This window comes from Babylonia areolata, chromosome 2 (assembly GCF_041734735.1).
Source record: "Babylonia areolata isolate BAREFJ2019XMU chromosome 2, ASM4173473v1, whole genome shotgun sequence".
Classification (NCBI taxonomy): Eukaryota; Metazoa; Mollusca; class Gastropoda; order Neogastropoda; family Buccinidae; genus Babylonia; species Babylonia areolata.
In genome coordinates this window covers 63,963,813-63,983,815 of record NC_134877.1, presented here as the reverse complement: position 1 = coordinate 63,983,815, position 20,003 = coordinate 63,963,813, and the positions used below count along the sequence as shown (strand labels likewise).

General features: G+C 45.1%; 1 protein-coding gene across 2 annotated transcripts in view; it reads right to left on the bottom strand.

Moving 5' to 3' along the window:
* The window catches only part of LOC143276085 (uncharacterized), a 146,263-nt gene extending 138,890 nt beyond the window's left edge, over nt 1–7,373 (bottom strand). For both annotated transcript variants that reach the window (XM_076580478.1, XM_076580486.1), the window contains exons 1-3: nt 7,204–7,373; nt 1,356–1,439; nt 720–910 (exon numbers count right to left, since the gene is read on the bottom strand). In XM_076580478.1, coding sequence (XP_076436593.1) covers nt 720–910; nt 1,356–1,439; nt 7,204–7,336 — 408 coding nt within the window. In that variant the 5' untranslated portion in view covers nt 7,337–7,373. The remainder of the gene's footprint in view (nt 1–719; nt 911–1,355; nt 1,440–7,203) is intronic.
* Between the last annotated feature and the right edge of the window lie 12,630 nt (nt 7,374–20,003).

The window sequence follows — 20,003 nt, the reverse complement described above, 5'->3', positions numbered from 1 at the left end:
ATCTGTTGTGATAAAAAGGGATACAAATACAAATACAAATCCTATTGTACCATGCAATGCGTGCCTTGCAATCTTTCGAAATAAGAAGGGCCCATAGCAGAGTCGATTAGGCAATAGGATTTCTGATATGATGTTCACCAGTGATCAGGGTTCGATGACCCGTTTCGGCATAGTGTTGTGTCCCTTGGAAAAGCACTTTACTCCTATATTGCTCAGTCCATTCAGGTGTGAATGGGTGACCTAACATCGGGAGGGAAAGGTTGATCAAAATGGGCGGAAGGGGAGGATTGGGCCCCGCCTTCCTATGCCGAGCCTTGAACGCAGTGTGTAAGAATTCGCTGTCCTGATCGCCGTAAAAAGACTGTGGGATCTTAAGTCATTCGGATGAGAATATAAACCAACGTCCAGTGTGCAGCACGCACTTAGCACACGTAAAAGAACCCACGGCAACAAAAGGGTTGTCCCTGGCAAAATTCTGTGGAAAAAATCAACTTCCGTAGGAAAACAAATAAAAATGCAGGCAGAACAAAAAACTGATATAATAAAATAAAATAAAATAGATTTTTAAAAAGTGGCGCTCCCAGCGCAGCGAAGCTCTCTCCCTGGGGAGAGCAACCCGAATTTCACACAGAAGAATGTGTTGTGACAAAAAGAGTAATACAATACAATACAACATAGAAACGTCCAAGGGCCACAGCCGCACTCTCTGCTGTACCGACCTGGGACAGGCTGAACCACTGGGCCCCGTGCTGCTGCAGCATTGTGATGTTGTAGGCTGTGGCGTAGTCCGTGAAGCTGTGGTCGGCCAGGATTCCGATTTGCACCTCCTTTAGACCCCACATGCCCACGGCGGAGTCATTCTGGCTGTACTGGATGTGGGGCGTCATGTCGGAGGTCTCCGGGCACCACACTGTGGACCAAGAATGATGTGAATTTATGTGTTGTGGTGTGGTGTGGTGTGGTGTGGTGTATCGCATCATTTACTCTTTTGTCACAACAGTAGTCTTTCTGTGAAATTCAGGCTGTTCTCCCCGTGGAGATCATGTCGCTACAGAGTACCATTGTATTGTATTGTATTGCATTGTATTGTATTGTATTGTATTGCATTGTATTGTATTGTATCGCATCAGGTACTCTTTTGTCACAACAGTAGTCTTTCTGTGAAATTTGGGCTGTTCTCCCCGGGGAGATCGCGTCGCTACAGAGCACCCCCCCACCCCCCCCCCCCCCCCACACACACACATGCACACACGCGCACGCACACACACACACACACACACACACACACACACACACACACACACACACAATCGAAGCACATTGAACAAAACGTTCAGCGAGACCCAAGAACTCACTCGCAGGGTCAGGGGAGGTGTCAGAGGTGGTTGTAGTGATCGTAAGGTCCTCAGCAGGGATGTTCTCGGTCGTGCAGACTGGTTCTGGAATTTAAAAAAAAAAAAAAAAAAAAGTCATCATATTCTTCTTATTATTATTATCATCATCATCATCATCATCATTATCATTACTGTTATTATCATTATCATTGTCATTTTGAACGCAGTTGCGAGGCCCCGTGATTAAGGCAGTGAAAACGAATTCAAAGATCCTAAAACGCCTTTCCCAACCCACTGCCTGGGTAACGCTGTGCCTCTTAGGAAATGACTACCATTAGAACAGAACAGAACATGTCTTCATTACCAAGTATACCGGGGTCACAATGAATATTGGGGGGTGGGGGGTGGGGGATAGTACATAACAAGATACGAACATGAATCGAAAATCATACACAAACACAGATACAGTAGAAATTAGGATACATACAAGTGCATATCAATGTTAAAACTTGTGCATACTCACACACCCACACACACACACATGCACGTACGCACACACACACACACACACACACACACACACACACACACACACACACACACACACACGTTTGAAGAGAAGCTGCATATTACATGTGGATAGGGCTGATGACTAGATCTTCAGGTAAATGGTTTTTGGTTGCACAATTCTAGTTATCACACTGGATTTGTTCGAGAGACAGGGCATTGACTGCTTTGGACAGAAAGCTATTGGCGAAGCGATTGGTTTTCGTTCTTATACTTCTGTACCGTCGACTAGAGGGGAGCATCTCGAAAATCCCAAAAGCTGGATGTGATTCTTCCTGGCTGAGTGATTTTGCTTTTTTATGGGAGTACACAGCCGGCGAACAACGGAGATAAAGATGACAGTGACTCTGGAGATGAGAATGCAGCCCGCAGCCCAAAGGCAAGACGCACAAATACGGCCACACTGTGGGTAATAGCAGACGATGAGTCTCATCACCTCCCTTCGCTGATTGACGTTTCTTGAAGAGATCTTGAACACGCCTCCAGTGATCCAGATTCGAAACACAGACACACAGACACACAGACACAGACACAGACACACACACACACACACACACACACACACACACACACACACACACACACACACACACACACACAAACCGCCTCGTGCCAATGCGCCATAATGCAACGTAAATGTTGCAAAAACAATTGTTATCCTACATTTTACGAACGCGTAGCTCGCATTGCGAAAGTAGAAAAGGTGTAAATTGCTACAATTCAGTCTTTGTTCTCACTTTTATGAATGAAATTGTAGAAATGATAAATATATTTACACACTGTGGGGAAATCAGCCATGTCATGCTGTGTGTTCCACTCAAATGGTTCGTTTACCAGTTGTTTCCATTACTGGTGGTATAATTACGCACAATAGCGTAGCGTATCAGTGCCTCCGAATTTGGTTTATGTGTTCTGTTTCTGTGTCCCAACACCAAATCTGTTGTTTGTTTGTTTTTTCCTTTTGCACGTTCTCTCTCTCTCCCTCTCCCTCTCTCTCTCTCTCTGCGATGACAAATAGTGCAGTACTGTGTAGTGCAGACCCTGTTTCAGGGCGGGGACTGGATGTAAAAAAGCGCTATCTATTATCCTCGAAAATAAAGAATTTTGTCTTGTTTTGTCTTGTCTTGTCTTGTCTTGTCTTCTCTCTCTCTCTCTCTCTCTCTCTCTCTCTCTCTCTCTCTCTCTCTCTCTCTCTCTCTCTCTCTCTCTCTCTCTCTCTCTCCTCTTTTTCTCCTTCACTTCTTACGCCGCAAACCAATCGTTTGTTTCACTCTTTCGGGTATCCGCTATCTAGTTTCGAGGGGATACTCGTTGCAATGTATGTATCAGGCACCCGACTGTGGGAAAATGGCAGTGGGTGTCAAACATCTGGACGCCATATCCTGGAGTTGTGTCGCCACGCTGCAGTGTGGACGGGCTCAATAGCCGAGTGGTTAAAGCGTTGGACTTTCAATCTGAGGGTTCGAATCTCGGTAACAGCGCCTGGTGAGTAAAGGGTGGAGATTTTTCCGATCTCCCAGGTCGACATATGTGCAGACCTGCTTGTGCCTGAACCCCCTTCGTGTGTATACGCAAGCAGAAGATCAAATACACACGTTAAAGATCCTGAAATCCATGTGAGCGTTTGGTGGATCGTGGAAACACGAACATACTCAACATGCACACCCCCGAAAACGGAGTATGTCCGCCTACATGGCGGGGTAAATAAACAAAAAGGTCATACACGTAAAATGTTACATGTCTATCCGAGTGTGTTTCTGTGCGTGCCTGAACTGTGATTGAATGACACAGGAAACAAATGATGAGCGCCCCGCAATGGCAGACGTCAGTCAGCTCTGCCCAGGTAGTCTGTTGTGCAAATGACCTCGTGTTTGTAAAGCGCTTAGAGCTTGGTCTCCGACGGAAGCCGGATAGGCGCTATATATAAATATCTGTCTTCGTGCGATCATGATTGGATCTCACAGACCGTTTCAGAACAGAACAACTCACACAGAGGCAGACAGACAAGATGGATTTTAGACGTGAAATCGCTGGTTTATGTGCACGACGGTTTGACAACAAAGAACTTTGGAGAAAAAAAACCCACAAAAGATAAAGAAAGAGAAAGAAGAGGCTTAGACAAAGTGACACATAGTCGCACATTCACACACACACACACACACACACACACACAGACACAGGGAGAGAGAGAGAGAGAAGCAGTGTGTGGTACTTAAGTATATGTTTTTTCAATGAGTAAACAACCGTAACAAAAATGTATCCACTGATGTAATTTTGGGATGCTACACTTTTCATATACCAATATCAACGAAAAAGTGGCAATGTAACATTTCTTGCATCTTTGCAGCATATATGTCGTGGGAAGAAATGTATAACAATCATTACATTGCTCGCATTTGTTACATTTTGTGTTTCTGTATGAAAACGTAAAATGTGACAATTGCCACACTTATCGCATTTCTTACATCGTACATTGCGCCATCCAACGTAAAATAAAATGTTTATTTATTTCCCCTCTCGTTTATTATATTTTCCATTACTATGTTTAACGTAAAATGTAAGAAGTGCAGAATATGTAACCACTGTTGCTAAATTTTGTGATATAATGTAGGCCTACATTGCAGACTGAATCGTAATGTATCGCTTTCTCATACATTATAAAGAACTATTGCGTTTTCTCGGTACTTGCTGTTTTCCAGATGCAGACAAAATCATATTGGGTTACTCTATGTCACAATACATTCCTTTGTGTGAAATTCGGGCTGCTCTCTCCGGCAAGAGCATGCCGCACAGTGCAGCGCCACGCATATTCTATTCTGTCAATCTGCAAATGTAAACTTTGGTTTATATAAAGGTGGATCTTTCTGTAGCTTTTTGTCATGGACAAACCCTTTGTTGCCGTGGGTTCGTTTACGAACGCTAAGTGCATGCTGTGCACGGGTCCTTGGTAAATCGTTTCACCCGAATGACTAGCACCCAGACAGCCACTAAACATCTTGTGGAAGTGGAATCTGAAACCCCGATCCGTGTATGGACTCGAACCCGTGGAACCTCGGTTCCTAATCAGGTGTATTACCACTGACTAGGCCCCCGCTCTACCGAAAGCCCCTTTCTTTTTTTTCTTTCTTTTTTTCCTTTCTTTCTTTATTTTTTTTCTCTTAAAAAAAAAATTTGAATATTTTGTTACTGGTCCCCATGAACCATGACTATGTGTTTTCCACCTTTCAATTCTTAAAAGACATATCGGCAGGTGGCGTATGTAGTTACTCCCCTTTACCGGGGGCAAGTTAGGCACCACGAGAGGGGGTGCGTGTCGGCTGCCCAGTACGTGGCCCTTGAAGGCGTAGTTGTGAGAGCTGGGATCGAAATTACTCCAGTTCTGCGCGCGCTTTGACGATTACTTAGAAAAACTTGACCATAAAGGGCAAAAACCAACCAGTCGCTAAACTCAAATCCAGCTCAGAGTGCAACCAGGACCCAGCATAGTAAGCCTGAAGAGCTACTTGCAGAGCGAAACAGCGGCTGCATTTAGGTGTGATATCAACTCCGCCCCCACCCCTCCCATCCCCCGACTCCCCTTTGAAGGAACAAAGAAGACCCCTCTCTCTCTCTCTCTCTCTCTCTCTCTCTCTCTCTCAATGCTTGCAGATATTAGGCAAAAATATATACCTATAAAATGATTATTAACAACCATCATTTTTTAGACTTGCTTTTGACGTCAAAAAATGAAAAGCTAGTTCGAAATATTGAACTGTTTATGTACAAGTCCTTCAAAAGAAAGTATACTTTGTTGTGAAATGACAGTGTGTTGAAATATGCGTGCATGTATATGGCTGACATGTGTTTGGTGCTTAATTATTATTGTACATTACCCTTCAAATGGAGCTGTGGCCTTTTCTTGAATAAATCATCGCATCGTATCGTATCGTATCGTATCGTATCCTCTCTCTCTCTCTCTCTCTCTCTCTCTCTCTCTCTCTGTCAAACGTGCGAAGAGTCACTTGCGCGCCGCAACAGAACTGTTCCCCAGATTCATCAAGGCTTGTCTGATGTGTGTCAAAGCCTGAGTATCTACAAAATGGTTTCCCCGTCCATTCGTACACTAGAGCGTCCGTATAAATTAACACAAGATTCTTGTCCTTGCCCCCTCTGTTCCTCTTTCTGGCGAATGTCTGTTATTTCTGGTGTAACACTTGTTGTCACGGCAGATTAGTGACCCCCCACCCCACCCCCACGCCCCCTGCCCTAATTCAAGGAAACGAACATTATACAGGGCCTGTATTTAGAACTGTTTCTGTATGCTCTGTCCAATCCAGAAAGCCCTTCTGGCTTCAGTTGCAAGTTGAAAAAAAAAGTATATAAAGTAGATAGGTATATTGACAGAATCATTGACATCATGAATCAGGTAAATACAAAAATCGAAATTTATCATGAACCATTGATTGAATTGCAACGACACACGTTTGAGTCTAACCAACACCTCAGAAACACGTCACAGAAAGCCGAAGTGTTTAATGAACGCATTTTGTTCTTTTAAAACCGACAGGTAAATGCAAAAACATCTCAGAAATATTTCTGGATACACTCTGGTACCATAATTTAATTCTCTATTTCTCTCTCTCTCACCCCTACCGCCCCCCTTACCCCCCTTCCCCCCCCCCAACCACACACACATGCATGCACACATACGCTCACACACACACACACACATACAATCGCACAATTATAATCACAAGCTACTAATAGTGCCCTGCTAGTTTGTGAAAGCATCGATTATTCAATTTTTTTCTCTCTTCTTTTCCAACTCATGTATGTATTCATATCTACCACCACCACCCTTTTTTCCACCCTTATATGTACTTTTAAAATATATTACAAAACAGTCAGTTGAGTGTGGTTGCTTACTGTATGTCCTCATACCCCATTAAACAAGCTGACAAAAAAAAATCATCACAAGCTTCGAGATGACGCGGCGGACACACACACACACACACACACACACACACACACACACACACAGAGTGTGAACAACAACAGCAGCAGCAGCAGCAGCAGCAACAACAACAACAACAACAACAACAACAACAACAACAACAACACACACACACACAGTGTGAACAACAACAGCAGCAGCAACAACAACCACACACACACACACACACACACACACACACACACACAGTGTGAACAACAACAACAGCAATAACAACAACAACAACACACACACACACACACACACACACACACACACACACACACAGCCACGAGGTTGCAGCGAACACCCGAACAGAGCCTCACTCACCATCAGAAGCCTGAACGCTGACCCCACAGGCCAGCAGCAACAGCAACAGGTGGAGGAAGAGGCATGGTAACTGCAAGTACCCCGGGTACGCAGCCACCCGAGGGCGTGTGGATCGCTGGCACCCAGCTGTCATCGTGAGACGGTCAGGGGTGCAAGTGTGCAGGGGGCTGGATCCTCGCTGTCTTTTAAACGTCTTCCGCTCGTGACCCGACGCCTCTCTTTCGCTGCAGCGGTGGGGTATTCTGTGGCTGTCTGGTTGGGGGGCGGGGGGTGGGTTTATTTTTTTTTTTTTATTTTTTTTTATTCTCCTCTCAATCTGCGTCAGTTTGTCAACAGTTGTTCCGTCGACGCCCAGTTACTGTGTTCCTCTCTCCATGTTACTCCCTCTCCTTTCCTCTGCCACCCCCAACCCCACCCCACCTCTCTCTCTCTCTTCTTTCACTTACTCTCTCTCTCTCTCCTCTGTTTGTCTGTTTGTCTGTCTCTCACTGCCTCTCTGTCTCTGTCTGTCAGTCTGTCTGTCTCTCTCACCTCTGTGTGTTAGTGATAGCGCGCGCGCGCGCGCGCGTGTGTGTGTGTGTGTGTGTGTGAGTGTGTGGTCGCGTATTCGTACAAATTGCTTGTATGAAGAGATAACGTGTAAAGAAAAGGTTATTACACGGAAATAACAGACACAGTTGCCTCAAGAATATTGACGTGGGGGTGCATGGTATTTGCTTTGTGTGCATTTCTTTATTTATATCATATATAGCGTGAATTTTTAGTCACTGTTGGTATGTTATCATAGATCACAATGCACGTCCAAATGACCCAAATAGCTGAACCGATCTAACTGTACATTTGCCTGTTGCTTCTTTTTTTTAATTTTTTTTTTTATTTGTTTATAGTATACCGTGAGTAGGTGAGCTGGCACATGACAGTCGCAATCAGGGACACCCGAAGAAGAGTAGAAAGATACAAAGATAACCTCAAGGTCAACCTCAACTGGACAAAGCTTCAACTTTGGCGCTTGAGACTGCTGTCACTGCTGAAAGAAGTATGTATGATAGCCAGTCGTTTGCGACAATGACCAGCAGACAGAAGAGGAGGTAACTGCTGCCCCGACTATCTGGGCTTGAATTTGATAATAGCGGAGAGTGCCTTGCCCTAGTTACATCCCCACTCTCTGGGCCAAGAGGGTTTCAGGACAGTCGGCGTTGGGATGGTTCCCAGAGGCCAAGAGGGTTTCAGGACAGTCGGCGTTGGGGATGGTTCCCAGAGGCCAAGAGGGTTTCAGGACAGTCGGCGTTGGGATGGTCCCAGAGGCCAAGAGGGTTTCAGGACAGTCGGCGTTGGGGATGGTTCCCAGAGGCCAAGAGGGTTTCAGGACAGTCGGCGTTGGGATGGTTCACAAAGGCCAACTAGTCCCCAGGGCTGCAGAACTAAAAGCCAGTGCAAATTTGCCTCCTGGTTTGAGAGTCATAGTCCTTCACAAAAAAACTAAGCTGTGAATGATTCCCCACTGCAGTGGAGAAACCACTGATCATACAGCTCTTACTTTGCTGACGTGGCCTGACAAGAAATGCAGTGCGGACATTGAAGGGAGACCACCGCCAGCGCCTTGCACCTGCTGGAGATCGGTCACTGAGCGCTGTCCGCCAATGACGTCCAGACATACTGATGACGGCACAGCGCATTGTTATCCTCGGCTCCCGAGGGGCAACTAAGAGAGTACACCGTAGTTTATCCAGTAAAGGGACGCATCCCGCCCATCCAAAGAAATGAAAAGCTGTGGTTAAACACATTGACCAGTGTTCAGACTCAACCCAGGCCACATCCACCTAAACCACCATTTATACACTAAATTCCGCATTGGTCACTTAGCACGGTACCCCTCAGTATGGAACTGACAGCCAGACAACAGAACATCTGCTGCAGTCCTGCCACCACCGTGAGGTGCTCAGGAAGAGGTACTGGTCCGACCCGATTCCAGTGACCCAGAAGCTCTTTCGGCTGTGTGGAGGACCTACAGCGAATAGCTGCCTTCATGGCAGAGACTGGGGTGTCCATCTGACGAACGAAATGAAGAGGAAACATTGACCAATGGCGACTTCTGAGATCGGGGCAAATTTGAATCAGTTGCTGTACTGAAAGAAATTAGCCTCAGCCGATAAGCGTTTAGAAACTGAAGTTTGAACTTGATTGATAAATTTCTTTTTTCTTTATTTGGTGCAGGTTCAGTGGCAATACCATCCCCACCCCAACCCCAAGTCAATCATTTCGGAGACCCCATACACAGCAACACTGGTTCGTCTCCTGCAGTCCCAACACCGACAGTCCACGGGGAATAATCGATGCAAAGTCGCCAAAAGGACACATACCAGAGAGACCCTGAATCGCTGGGTCCTCACTACGGTGGTGTTCAGCTGTGCCTGTTCTGATTCAACATACGAAAGACATCACCAGCCGCCTCCCTCCTGCTGACGAAAATAATCGCTTGGGTCGCGGAGCCAAACGGAGAGAATACCTCCCCAAGAATGCAGATCACCACCATATCCCTTAAACGACAGACCTCTTCGAACGTGCTGACACCGAACACGTTGGGACGAACCCATCACAAGCATGGATGTGGATGGGGAAATTGGAACCGAGGGACACCATCAGAGCAGGGTCTCCTTTTCTTCTTGTTTGTAAAGCAAGGTAGGAAAGACCGCAGAATTGTGGGCTTTTTTCTTTCTTTCATTTCTTTCCGTGTCTAAGGAGTGACGAGAGGCTGCTGCTGCTGCTGCGATGGTACCGTATGCTGCCTTCCTAATACATTGCGGCGTCAACCAGTCTTGAGACAGCTGCAGCGTTGGTCTAGATATTTGAGCAACACTCCAAAAGACGCATCTTTTGTGGAGGACTGACTCTGGACTGTGTGAATCCAGTATGTCAGTTTTAAGCCCTTAACACACTCAACTCTGGAGATATCTTCTTTTTTTCTTTTCTTTCATTTTTTAAAGACACAAAGCCATGGAAATTAAGGGATCGAATCTGGACGTGAGCAAGAAGAAATCATTAAAATATTTCTGAGGCTGCTTTCATTTGGAGTCGACTTAAGAGCATCTCTCTCTCTCTCTCTCTCTCTCTCTCTCTCTCTCATTCACACACATACACATTCACGTACACATACACACACACGTTAAATATCACCTGAAAAGATGTTAAACTGAAGCACGAACGAACACACACACACACACACACACACACACACACGTGTGTGTGTGTGTGTGTGTGTGTGTGTGTGTGTGTACACGCACATACATGCACGCACACACAGGCAGGAGTGCTCGCAAGCACGCGGCAACACAAGTTCGCAGCTGGTTCAATGACCCACAAACATACATTTACCACCCACACCCATACCCACCCTACTTCACCCTCTTCTTCTTCTTTTCCTCCCCTCACCCTTTCTAATATCACATGAAGCATGAAAAAGACGAAAAACTGAACACTTCACACTCACCACTCTTCCCCCATTCCCCCAACTCCCCACCCCACAACCCTCCAACCTTAGCACTCACCCTTTATCAAACCACCCGACCACACCTCACCCAATCTCTCTCTGTCTCTCTCCCCACCCATCCATCCACCCACCGACCCACCCTTTTCTGTTGAGAATCACCTGAGCCATAACCACCACTGGTAGCAGTCTCGGAGATAGGTGGCGGATGGTGGAGGGGCGAGGAGGCGGGGGGATGGGGAGGGGAGTGGCGGGAGGGTGGAGGGAGGGTGAGGGGGGTCGGGAAGGGGGTGGGGGTGGGGGGTGGGGCTCTGGCAGTGGAAGTAGGCGTGTCCTGAGGTGACACCCCGAGTGTAGGACTGATAGGCGTTGTCCCTATCGTGTCCAGAGGCGTCACAGACCCCCCCCCCCTCTCTCTCTCTCTCCGTCTCTCTGTTTGTCTGTCTGTCTCTCTCCTTCTCTCTCGCTCTTCCCCCCTCTCTCTCTCTCCCTTTCTCCCTCTGTCTTTCTCTCCCCACCTCTCTCTCTCTCCCTCTCTCTCTCCCTCGCTCTGTCTCTCTCTGTCCTCTCTCTCTCCCTCTGTCTGTCTCTCTCTCTCCCTGTCTCTTTCCCCCCTCTCTCTGTCTCTGTCTCTCTCTCCCTCCCTCTCTCTGTCTCTCTCCCCTCTCTCTATCTCCCTCTCTTTCCCCCTCTCTCTCCCTCTCTATCTCCCCCCCTCTCTCCCTCTCTATCTCCCCCTGTTTCTGTCTCTGTCCGCTCTCTCTCTCCCTCTCTCTCTCCCTTTATCTGTCCCTCTCTATCTCCCTCTCTCTCCCTCCCCCCTATCTGTCTCTCTCTCCCTCTCTCCCCCTGTCTCTCTCCCCCTCTCTCTCCCTCTCTCTTTCACTCTGTCTGTCTGTCTCTCTCTCTCCCCCTCTCTCTCCCTCTCTCTTTCACTCTGTCTGTCTGTCTCTCTCTCTCCCACTCTCTCTGTGTCTCTCTCCCCTCTGTGGATGTATGTATGAAACGATGTATGTGATATTTTTTTTACATTTGTATCTTCGTAATATTTGTAGGGGCTGTTGTTGGCTTTTACAGTTATGGTCCCCATGTTGTTTACTTGTCTATGTTGTGATAATGCACCTGACCAAATTTCTCCAGTTGGAGATAATAGTTATTCTTATCTTATCTTATCTCTGTATCTCTCTCTCTATCCCTCTCTCTCCCTCCTCTCTCTCTCTCTCCCTCTCTCTGTGTCTCTCTCCCCCCTCTCTCTCTCCCACTCTCTCTCTCTCTCCCCTCTCTCTATCTCCCTCTCTCTCTCTCCCCCTCTCTCTCCCTCTGTATCTCTCTCTCCCTCCCTCTGTCTCTCTCTCTGTCTCTCCCTCTCTCTCCCTCCCTCTCTCTCTCTCTCTCCCCCCTCTCTCTCTCTCTGTATCCCTCTCTCTCCCTCTCTCTCCCTCCCTCTGTCTCTCTCTGTCTGTCCCTCCCTCCCTCTCTCTCTGTTTCTCTCCCCTCTCTCTATCTCCCTCTCTCTCCCTGTCTCTCTCCCCCTCTCTCTCCCTCTCTATCCCCTCCCCCCCCCTCTCTCTCTCCCAGAGCTGAATGACGGCAATGTCCCTGCGGAAACAGCAACAACAACAACAACAACAACAACAACCACCAGCGGCGGTGTATGGCTCCTTTTTATTTCTTTTTAACTTTTTTTTTTTTTTTACAGGACTGGAAGTGGTGGTGATGGTCTTGGGCAGATCGGCAGAAATGGGTTGGGTTGGGCTGCGCTGGTTTTTTGTCCATGGTGACAGTTCCTTAATCTTTCCCTGTACACGTGAGAGACTCACAGCTCACAAAAGAAAGGAAGGAAGCAAGGGAGGTGGGGTGGGGTGGGGTGGGGGGGGGGGGGTGAGAGCGACGTTTGAGGAAGCCTGCCCCACCCCCAACCCTCTCCCTCAACCCTCTCCCTCTCTCTCTCAATCTCACGGTGCGGAGGTGTGTGTGTGTGTGTGTGTGTGTGTGTGTGTGTGTGTGTGTGTGTGTGTGTGAATAGCGTGAATGCCGTACAGGGCAGGGAGGGTGGGGAGATCGATTGTTTTTCATTAATTTTGGTGATATGAGCGTTTGCTTACATCACTATAACATTTGAGTGTTGGGTCTTGAGTTTCTCTCTCTCTCTCTTTCTCTCTCTCTCTCTCTCTCACACACACACACACACACACACACACACACACACACACGTTCTCTGTGTGTGTGTGCGCGCGCACTATAACATTTGAGTGTCGGGTCTTGAGTTTCTCTCTCTCTCTCTCTCACACACACACACACACACACACACACACACACACACGTTCCGTCGACGCCGCCGCAACCGCTGCCTGACAATGGCCATGAAGAAGCGGAGGCGTTGATTGACATACTGACCTGACCTGGTTGACGACCACCAAAAGTTGCGCAATGCCCCCTATTCATGGGGGTGGAGCCAGCTTCACTCTTATCTTTCCCGGCGATCTGACACCCGAGTCCCGGCCGTCCCACACCCCTGTAGTGACGACAGAGTCTTGGTGGACCTCGCACAATGCCTTTTTTCTTTTCTTTTTTTCTTTCTTTTTTTTTTCCTGTTCACGAAACAGCACGCGTTGCCCATGGCAACAGAGTTCATGCACGTTCCGACAGCAGCGCGAGCTTCCATGTAAAAAAAAAAGAAAAAAAAGAAAAAAGAAAGACCCGCCCCTTTTCGAACTCACTCATGCATGGCTATACCCGGTACGAGGACAGGGGCTGGGGTTACTAGAGCAATCATTGCAGCGCTGAGTTTTTATATATATATATATATATGTGTGTGTGTGTGTGTGTGTGTGTGTGTGTGTGTGTGTGTGTTTCAAACGATAAGAACGTTTCCATGTCAATGGGTTTAGCGATAGGGACGTCCTCAGCGCTGAGCAAACTTAGCTAGCAGCCCAGCCAAGGCAGGTTTTGTTGTTGCTGTTGTAGTTGTTTGGGTTTGTTTTGTTTTTTTGTTTGTTTGTTGTTGTTGTTTTTTGTTTTTCAAATCAACGGACTAGGACTGGTGTTGCATTCATGAGCCAAATTTTTGTAGCGGTTGTATCCAAATTGTGGGTGGGAGGATTGTGGGGTGGGAGGGAGGGCGAGAGGGGCGCTGGGGGAGGAGGGCTATGGCCTATGGATGTGTGTGAATGGGCGTATGTCAATGTGCGTGGGTGTGCGTGCCTGCCTACTTGTGTGTGCACGTATGTATGTATGTATGTGTGTGTGTGTGTGTGTGTGTGAATGAGAGAGAGAGGGGGAGATTTTTTTTTTAAAAAGAAGTTTAGCTCTTTGTACTATAAGGATGTTAGCTTTACTGTGGAATTGATTTCATTTTTTTAAAATTCAAAATTGAGTTGAGATGTTTCATTTTACTATAAAGATGCTAATCTTACTGATGTTATTGATGTTTTTTTATGATTTGAATTGACGTTCCTATGCCTGTAATCGATGCTCCTATATGTGTTTACAATCTGGTTGCGTGTTTACAGATTAGTATTAATTCATATTGACTTCACTACCACATTCGTTTGATACGTCGTGTATGTGCAAAAACAGTGCATGGGTGCATGCATACGGGCGGGTGTGCGCGCGCAATTGTATGTATACCTACAGTGTTTTCAATGGTGTAAAGTTGTTGTTTTGTGTGTGTGTGTGTGTGTGTGGGGGGGGGGGGGTGTTATCGGATATGCTTTGCTATGATTCTGCTGAGTGTGATCTTGTAATAAATGTCGTGTGTCAAGTTGTACCGTTTTGCTTGTAATCTGCATGTGTCACAGACTTCAGGACACTTGATTCTTCTACTGAGATAATAAAGTTACCCTGAATCCGGTTGTTGTAGCGTTAAGAATGTTCCTAAGTCTGTGGAATTAGCACCGTTTTTACCACTGTGCAAATTTAGCGGCGTTTCTTCTCTTGTTCTTTTTTCGTGGGCTGCAACTCCCACGTTTACTTGTATGTTCGAATTGACTTTTACGTGGAGGCACAAGCGGGTCTGCACATATGTTGACCTGGGAGGTCGGAAACACACACACACACACACACACACACACACACACACACACACACCGTGCCTAGTATACTGGAAAACGTGTCGCACTGACCGAAAATGGATAGACAGATAGATATATACATATATGATCTGACTGATAAACACCCAAAGCCTTCCTCATCTCATGTACGCCAGACCTTGCTTTGATCAGCAAACGGCAAAAACCCAGCTTCTTTTTTTTTTTTTTTTACTCCCACTCTCTCTGTGTCTGTCTGTCTGTCTGTCTCTCTTTATCTGTCTGTCTGTCTCTCGCTTCCATGTTGTTGGTTTCTCTCTCTCTCTCTCTCTCTCTCTCTCTCTAAGAGCTGTTAAGAGCATGGCATTTAGGTTATTACTAAATGCGCCATATACAAGATATTGTGAAAATATTGAATGTATTTGCAAGGGTCGTTTAACGGCAGAGCACGTTTTAATCCTCTGTTTAGAAATGAAACCTTTTTTGCCTCCAGAAATTACTAAACACGTGTTACCAGTTTCAAATGTTTTTTTTTGTTTTGTTTTTTTTAAAGTTCTGTATTTCAAAATGTTCTTTATTAAAGTTAGGTAGTTATGTGTTAAATAGTCCAGTGGGCTGTATATTGTAGGTCCCCACATCATCGTCGTTTTAAATAATAATCTACAGAAGTATTGCATACAATATTTGATTATTGATTGATTTTCTGTCCTTATCCCGCTTCCCACGCCTCCCATCACACACACGTTCTTCCAATATGATGTTTTTATTTCTCCAGTCACTGACATCCACCCTCTGCATTTTACATTTTCTACTCTATCTTTTTTCACATTCTCTCCCCTCTATTTCTGTCTCTCTGTGTCCGCTCTCCCTCTCTCTTTCCCTCTCTCTCTCTCCCTTTATCTGTCTCTCTCTATCTCACTCTCTCCCCCTCCCCCTATCTGTCTCTCTCTCCCTCCCCCTATCTGTCTCTCTCTCTCCCTCACTCTGTCTCTCCCCTCTCTGTCTCCCTCTCCCCCCTGTCTCTCTCCCCCCTCTCTCTCCCTCTCTGCCCCCCCTCTCTTTCTCCCTTTCTCTCCCCCTCTATCTCTGTCTGTTTCTGTCCTCTCTCTCTCCCTCTCTCTCTCCCTCTGTCTGTCTCTCTCCTCTCTCTCTCCCACTCTCTCTCTGTCTCTCTCCCCTCTCTCTATCTCCCTCTCTCTCTCTCTCTCCTCTCTCTCTCTCTTCCTTCCCCCTCCCCCCCCCCCCCCGGCCCCCTCCCCACCCCTCCACCTCAACCGCCCCCCTTTTCAGTTGAATATTCCTTCCCCTGCCATTGATTTTCACAAATGATTTCAAATTAATGACAATAATAATCACCATTATGAAAGAAAAAAATAATAATACAAATCATGATAATGATAATGTCATTTATTTTCAGTCTAATATCATCTTCTTAGATGAACAGACTATAAATGAATAAACGACTCCAACTGGCATATGAACACTGATTAATTTCAGCAGTAAAATGAACATATTTACATTAAAGTAATCATCTGAAAGAGAAATCCTCTCTCTCTCTCTCTCTCTCTCTCTCTCTCTCTCTCTCTCTCTCTCCTTAGTGAATCAAGTTTAGGGTCAAGAAACTGCCTGCTCACTTTTCCTATTTGTGATATAATATGTTAAAACACGTGTCATAAGATGAATGACACTTTTGAGGCTTTCGTTTAGATTGGACCCAGTGGTTGAGGTTGTGAAACCGGTAAGCGAAAGAAATGATCCTATTTATGGCACCAGTGCACACATTCATATACATGCGTGCACATAAAACACATACAAGGGCGTGTGCGGGAATGGATACGGGTGGATGAGAGGGGGGGTGGGTGGGCTGGGGTTGGGGGATTGGGGGTTGGGGGGGGGCATTCAGGGGTAAAAAACATGCGCACACTGTCACACAGACACATACACGCACAGACAGACACAGACAGACAGACAGACACACACACACACACACACACACACACACACACACACAAACACACACATTCACATCCGCACAAAGATAAACACACACACACACACACACACACGCGCGCGCGCGCGCACACATACACCAGATTTTCATATATAAAAAAACAAACTATCAAAAATTAAACACTTCCTTGTTTACCACTCAAGAAATTTGGTTTTTTCAGGTCTTTACCCAGTCACTGTTGATTATGCATCAACCCTATTGCATACTGCCAGTGCCAACGCCTTTAAGCAACTTCTCAGCCTTTACAAACGCGCGCTTAAAATTGTACTAAACGAAACCTGATCCTTGACAAAATCTGACTTCAGAAAACTTAACATTCTGCCGCTACACCAAAGACTGACTTACAATATAGGAGTACTGACGCACAAAATAGTGTCAGGTCGTGCTCCAGGCTACCTATTAAATAAATGTTCCATAAATGAGAACCTAAATCAAACAAAATCAAATGTCCCAATTTCCTGACTAGACATATAAATCCAGCCTTGCCTATTCCGGTTCACGACGCTGGAACTCTCTCTCAGTATCCATTAAACAACACGAAAACATTACGACTTTCAATAAACTTTATTTTCCCCATCTTTTCCAGTGAATATTTTATAATTCCCACTGTTACAAATCACACTCAAAACGTGTTCCCTCTTTTTTTTTTTTTTTAATTTCTAATCTGCTATACTTTGTTAGCGTTTGGTAGTAGTGACATAAATCGATGAGCTCACTACACTGTTTATATACAATGTGATTGGAATTTGCTTCCACCTACGCCCAACCCCCAATTATTTCTCTCTTGTATTCTTCACTTGAATCCGCATTTGTTTCCGTGGCGCTTTTTTTTATTTTTTTTTTTTTATTTTTTTTTTTTACTTCTTGCTGAAAATGAAGAAGAAGAAAAAGAGAGAAGAAGCGAGAGCTGACTTTTGTTTGACATGTGCATGCCTTTCACTTCAGTTTCTATTGCTTGACTGTTATCGAGACATGGATCGATATCGCCCCTCTCTCTCCCTCTCACAGTGCCGTTCTTTTTACCTGTCATGTTTCTCTCTCTCTCTCTCTCTCTCTCTCTCTCTCTCTCTCTCTCTCTCACACACACACACACACACACACACACACACACACACACACACACACACATAGGGTCCTATGTGTAAACAATCAAAGGAAGATGAAGTACATTTTGTTCTCAGTTGCGAAGCACTCAAAGATATTAGAGAGAAATATATTCGGCCCAAATATTATCGACACCCTTGTCTCCTTAAATTGACCTTATTGTTATCTTGTACTGACGATAGCGTTCTTAGAAATGTGTCTATTTATCTTAATAAAGCCTTTAAGCATAGAGAAATTGCTGTTTCTTAATCTGATCAAAGATTTGTAACAGTTATTTCTGTATCTTATACAGTCCTTATGTTCATGATTATAACTCGTTAGATAGTGTTCACATTCCTCTTCACGGGGGGCTGAGGCCTAATGTGAATAAACCATCTTCAGTCAGTCTCTCTCTCTCCACACACACACACACACACACACACACACACACACACTAATATCACTGATAGTGAAAAGACGCTAAACTAAAGATCGCACACACACACTCAAACGTATGCACGTGCGCTTGCATGCGCGTGCACACACACACACACACACACACACACACACACACACACACACACACACACACACACACACACATCTCTTCCCCCTCGCTCTGTTTTATTCTTCTCATGACGATAAACTTATATTGATTGCCTCATGTTTTCACGTATGTGTGCATACACATGTTTCTCTTACAATATATTTCATTGTATTAGCAGGCCTATATAACGTCATCTCTGTCTTTGTCTCTCTATCTCTCTCTATGTCTCTGTCTCTCTCCGTCTCTCTCACTCAAACTCTTTATTGACCCTACAACTACTAATTCTATTACTGTTTTTTGTTACATGTGCATGCTTATTCTAGTTAAAAATCTTATTGCTTGATCATTATCTTGAAATATACCAATGTTCATGTCTTGTACTCTCTCTGTCTCTGCCTCTGTCTCTGTCACTGCCCCCTTGATATTTCTCTCCTCTTATCCACCTCTGTGTAGTGTTGTCAATGCCAAATTACCATTCATGCATCCATGAGTCTAGTGTGCATGCTGTATTGATACAATGATTCCTCCCTTTGTTTTATTTTACTGTTCCCCTTCAAGGGCTGGATCAAAAAAGACATTGTCTTGCTTATTTTATTGCCCTAAGAAAATAAACTTTATTCAGTTCAGTTCAGTTCTGTCCTGGCTGTTTCTCTCTGTTATATATATATATATATATATATATATATATATATATATATATATATATATATATATCACGCTCACTGCGCCTGGTGGGCAGAGGGTGGAGATTTTTTCCGATCTCTCAGGTCAACATATGTGCAGACCTGCTGGTGCCTGAACCCCCTTCGTGTGTATACGCACGCAGAAGATCAAATACGCACGTTAAAGATCTTGCAATCCATGTCAGCGTTCGGTGGGTTATGGAAACGAGAACATACCCAGCATGCACACCCCCGAAGACGGAGAAAGGCTGCCTACATGGCGGGTTTTTTTTTTGTTTTTTTTTCAAAACAATAACAACAAAACCCACAAAAACGGTCATACACGTAAAATGTTACATGTCTGTCTGAGTGTGTATGTGTGCGTGCCTGAAATCTGACTGACTGACACAGGAAACGAATGATGAGCCCCCCAATGGCAGCCGTCAGTCGGTTCTCCCCAGCAGTCTGTTGTGTAAATGACCCTGTGTTTGTAAAGCGCTTAGAGCTTGGTCTCCGATCGAGGATAGGCGCTATATAAGTATCCATATCAATCAATCAATCAACACACACACACACGCACACACACACACACACACACACACATATATATATATATATATATATCCTTTCTTTGTTTTTTGTTTTGTTCTTTTTCTTTCTTTTCTTTTCTTTCTTTTTTGATAGCTTTGACAGTCGTCACGTTCGCCTTTCGCCAATACATGCGAAATTGAAGTTGAAAGGGGAACGTGACGAATGCAATTTCCTTCTGCTTTTTTTATTTTATTTAAAAAAATTTTTTTTTTATAATACAGATTCATAAAATGAGTCACGGTAACCGCAGGGCACTGAAACACACTTTCCGCTCCGTCGACAAAAAAATGTTGCTGCGTAAATCAACGAGAGCATCATACATAAAATAATAATAATAATAATAATAATAATAATAATAATAAATAATAATAAAGTGACCATCGCTTGACAAGTT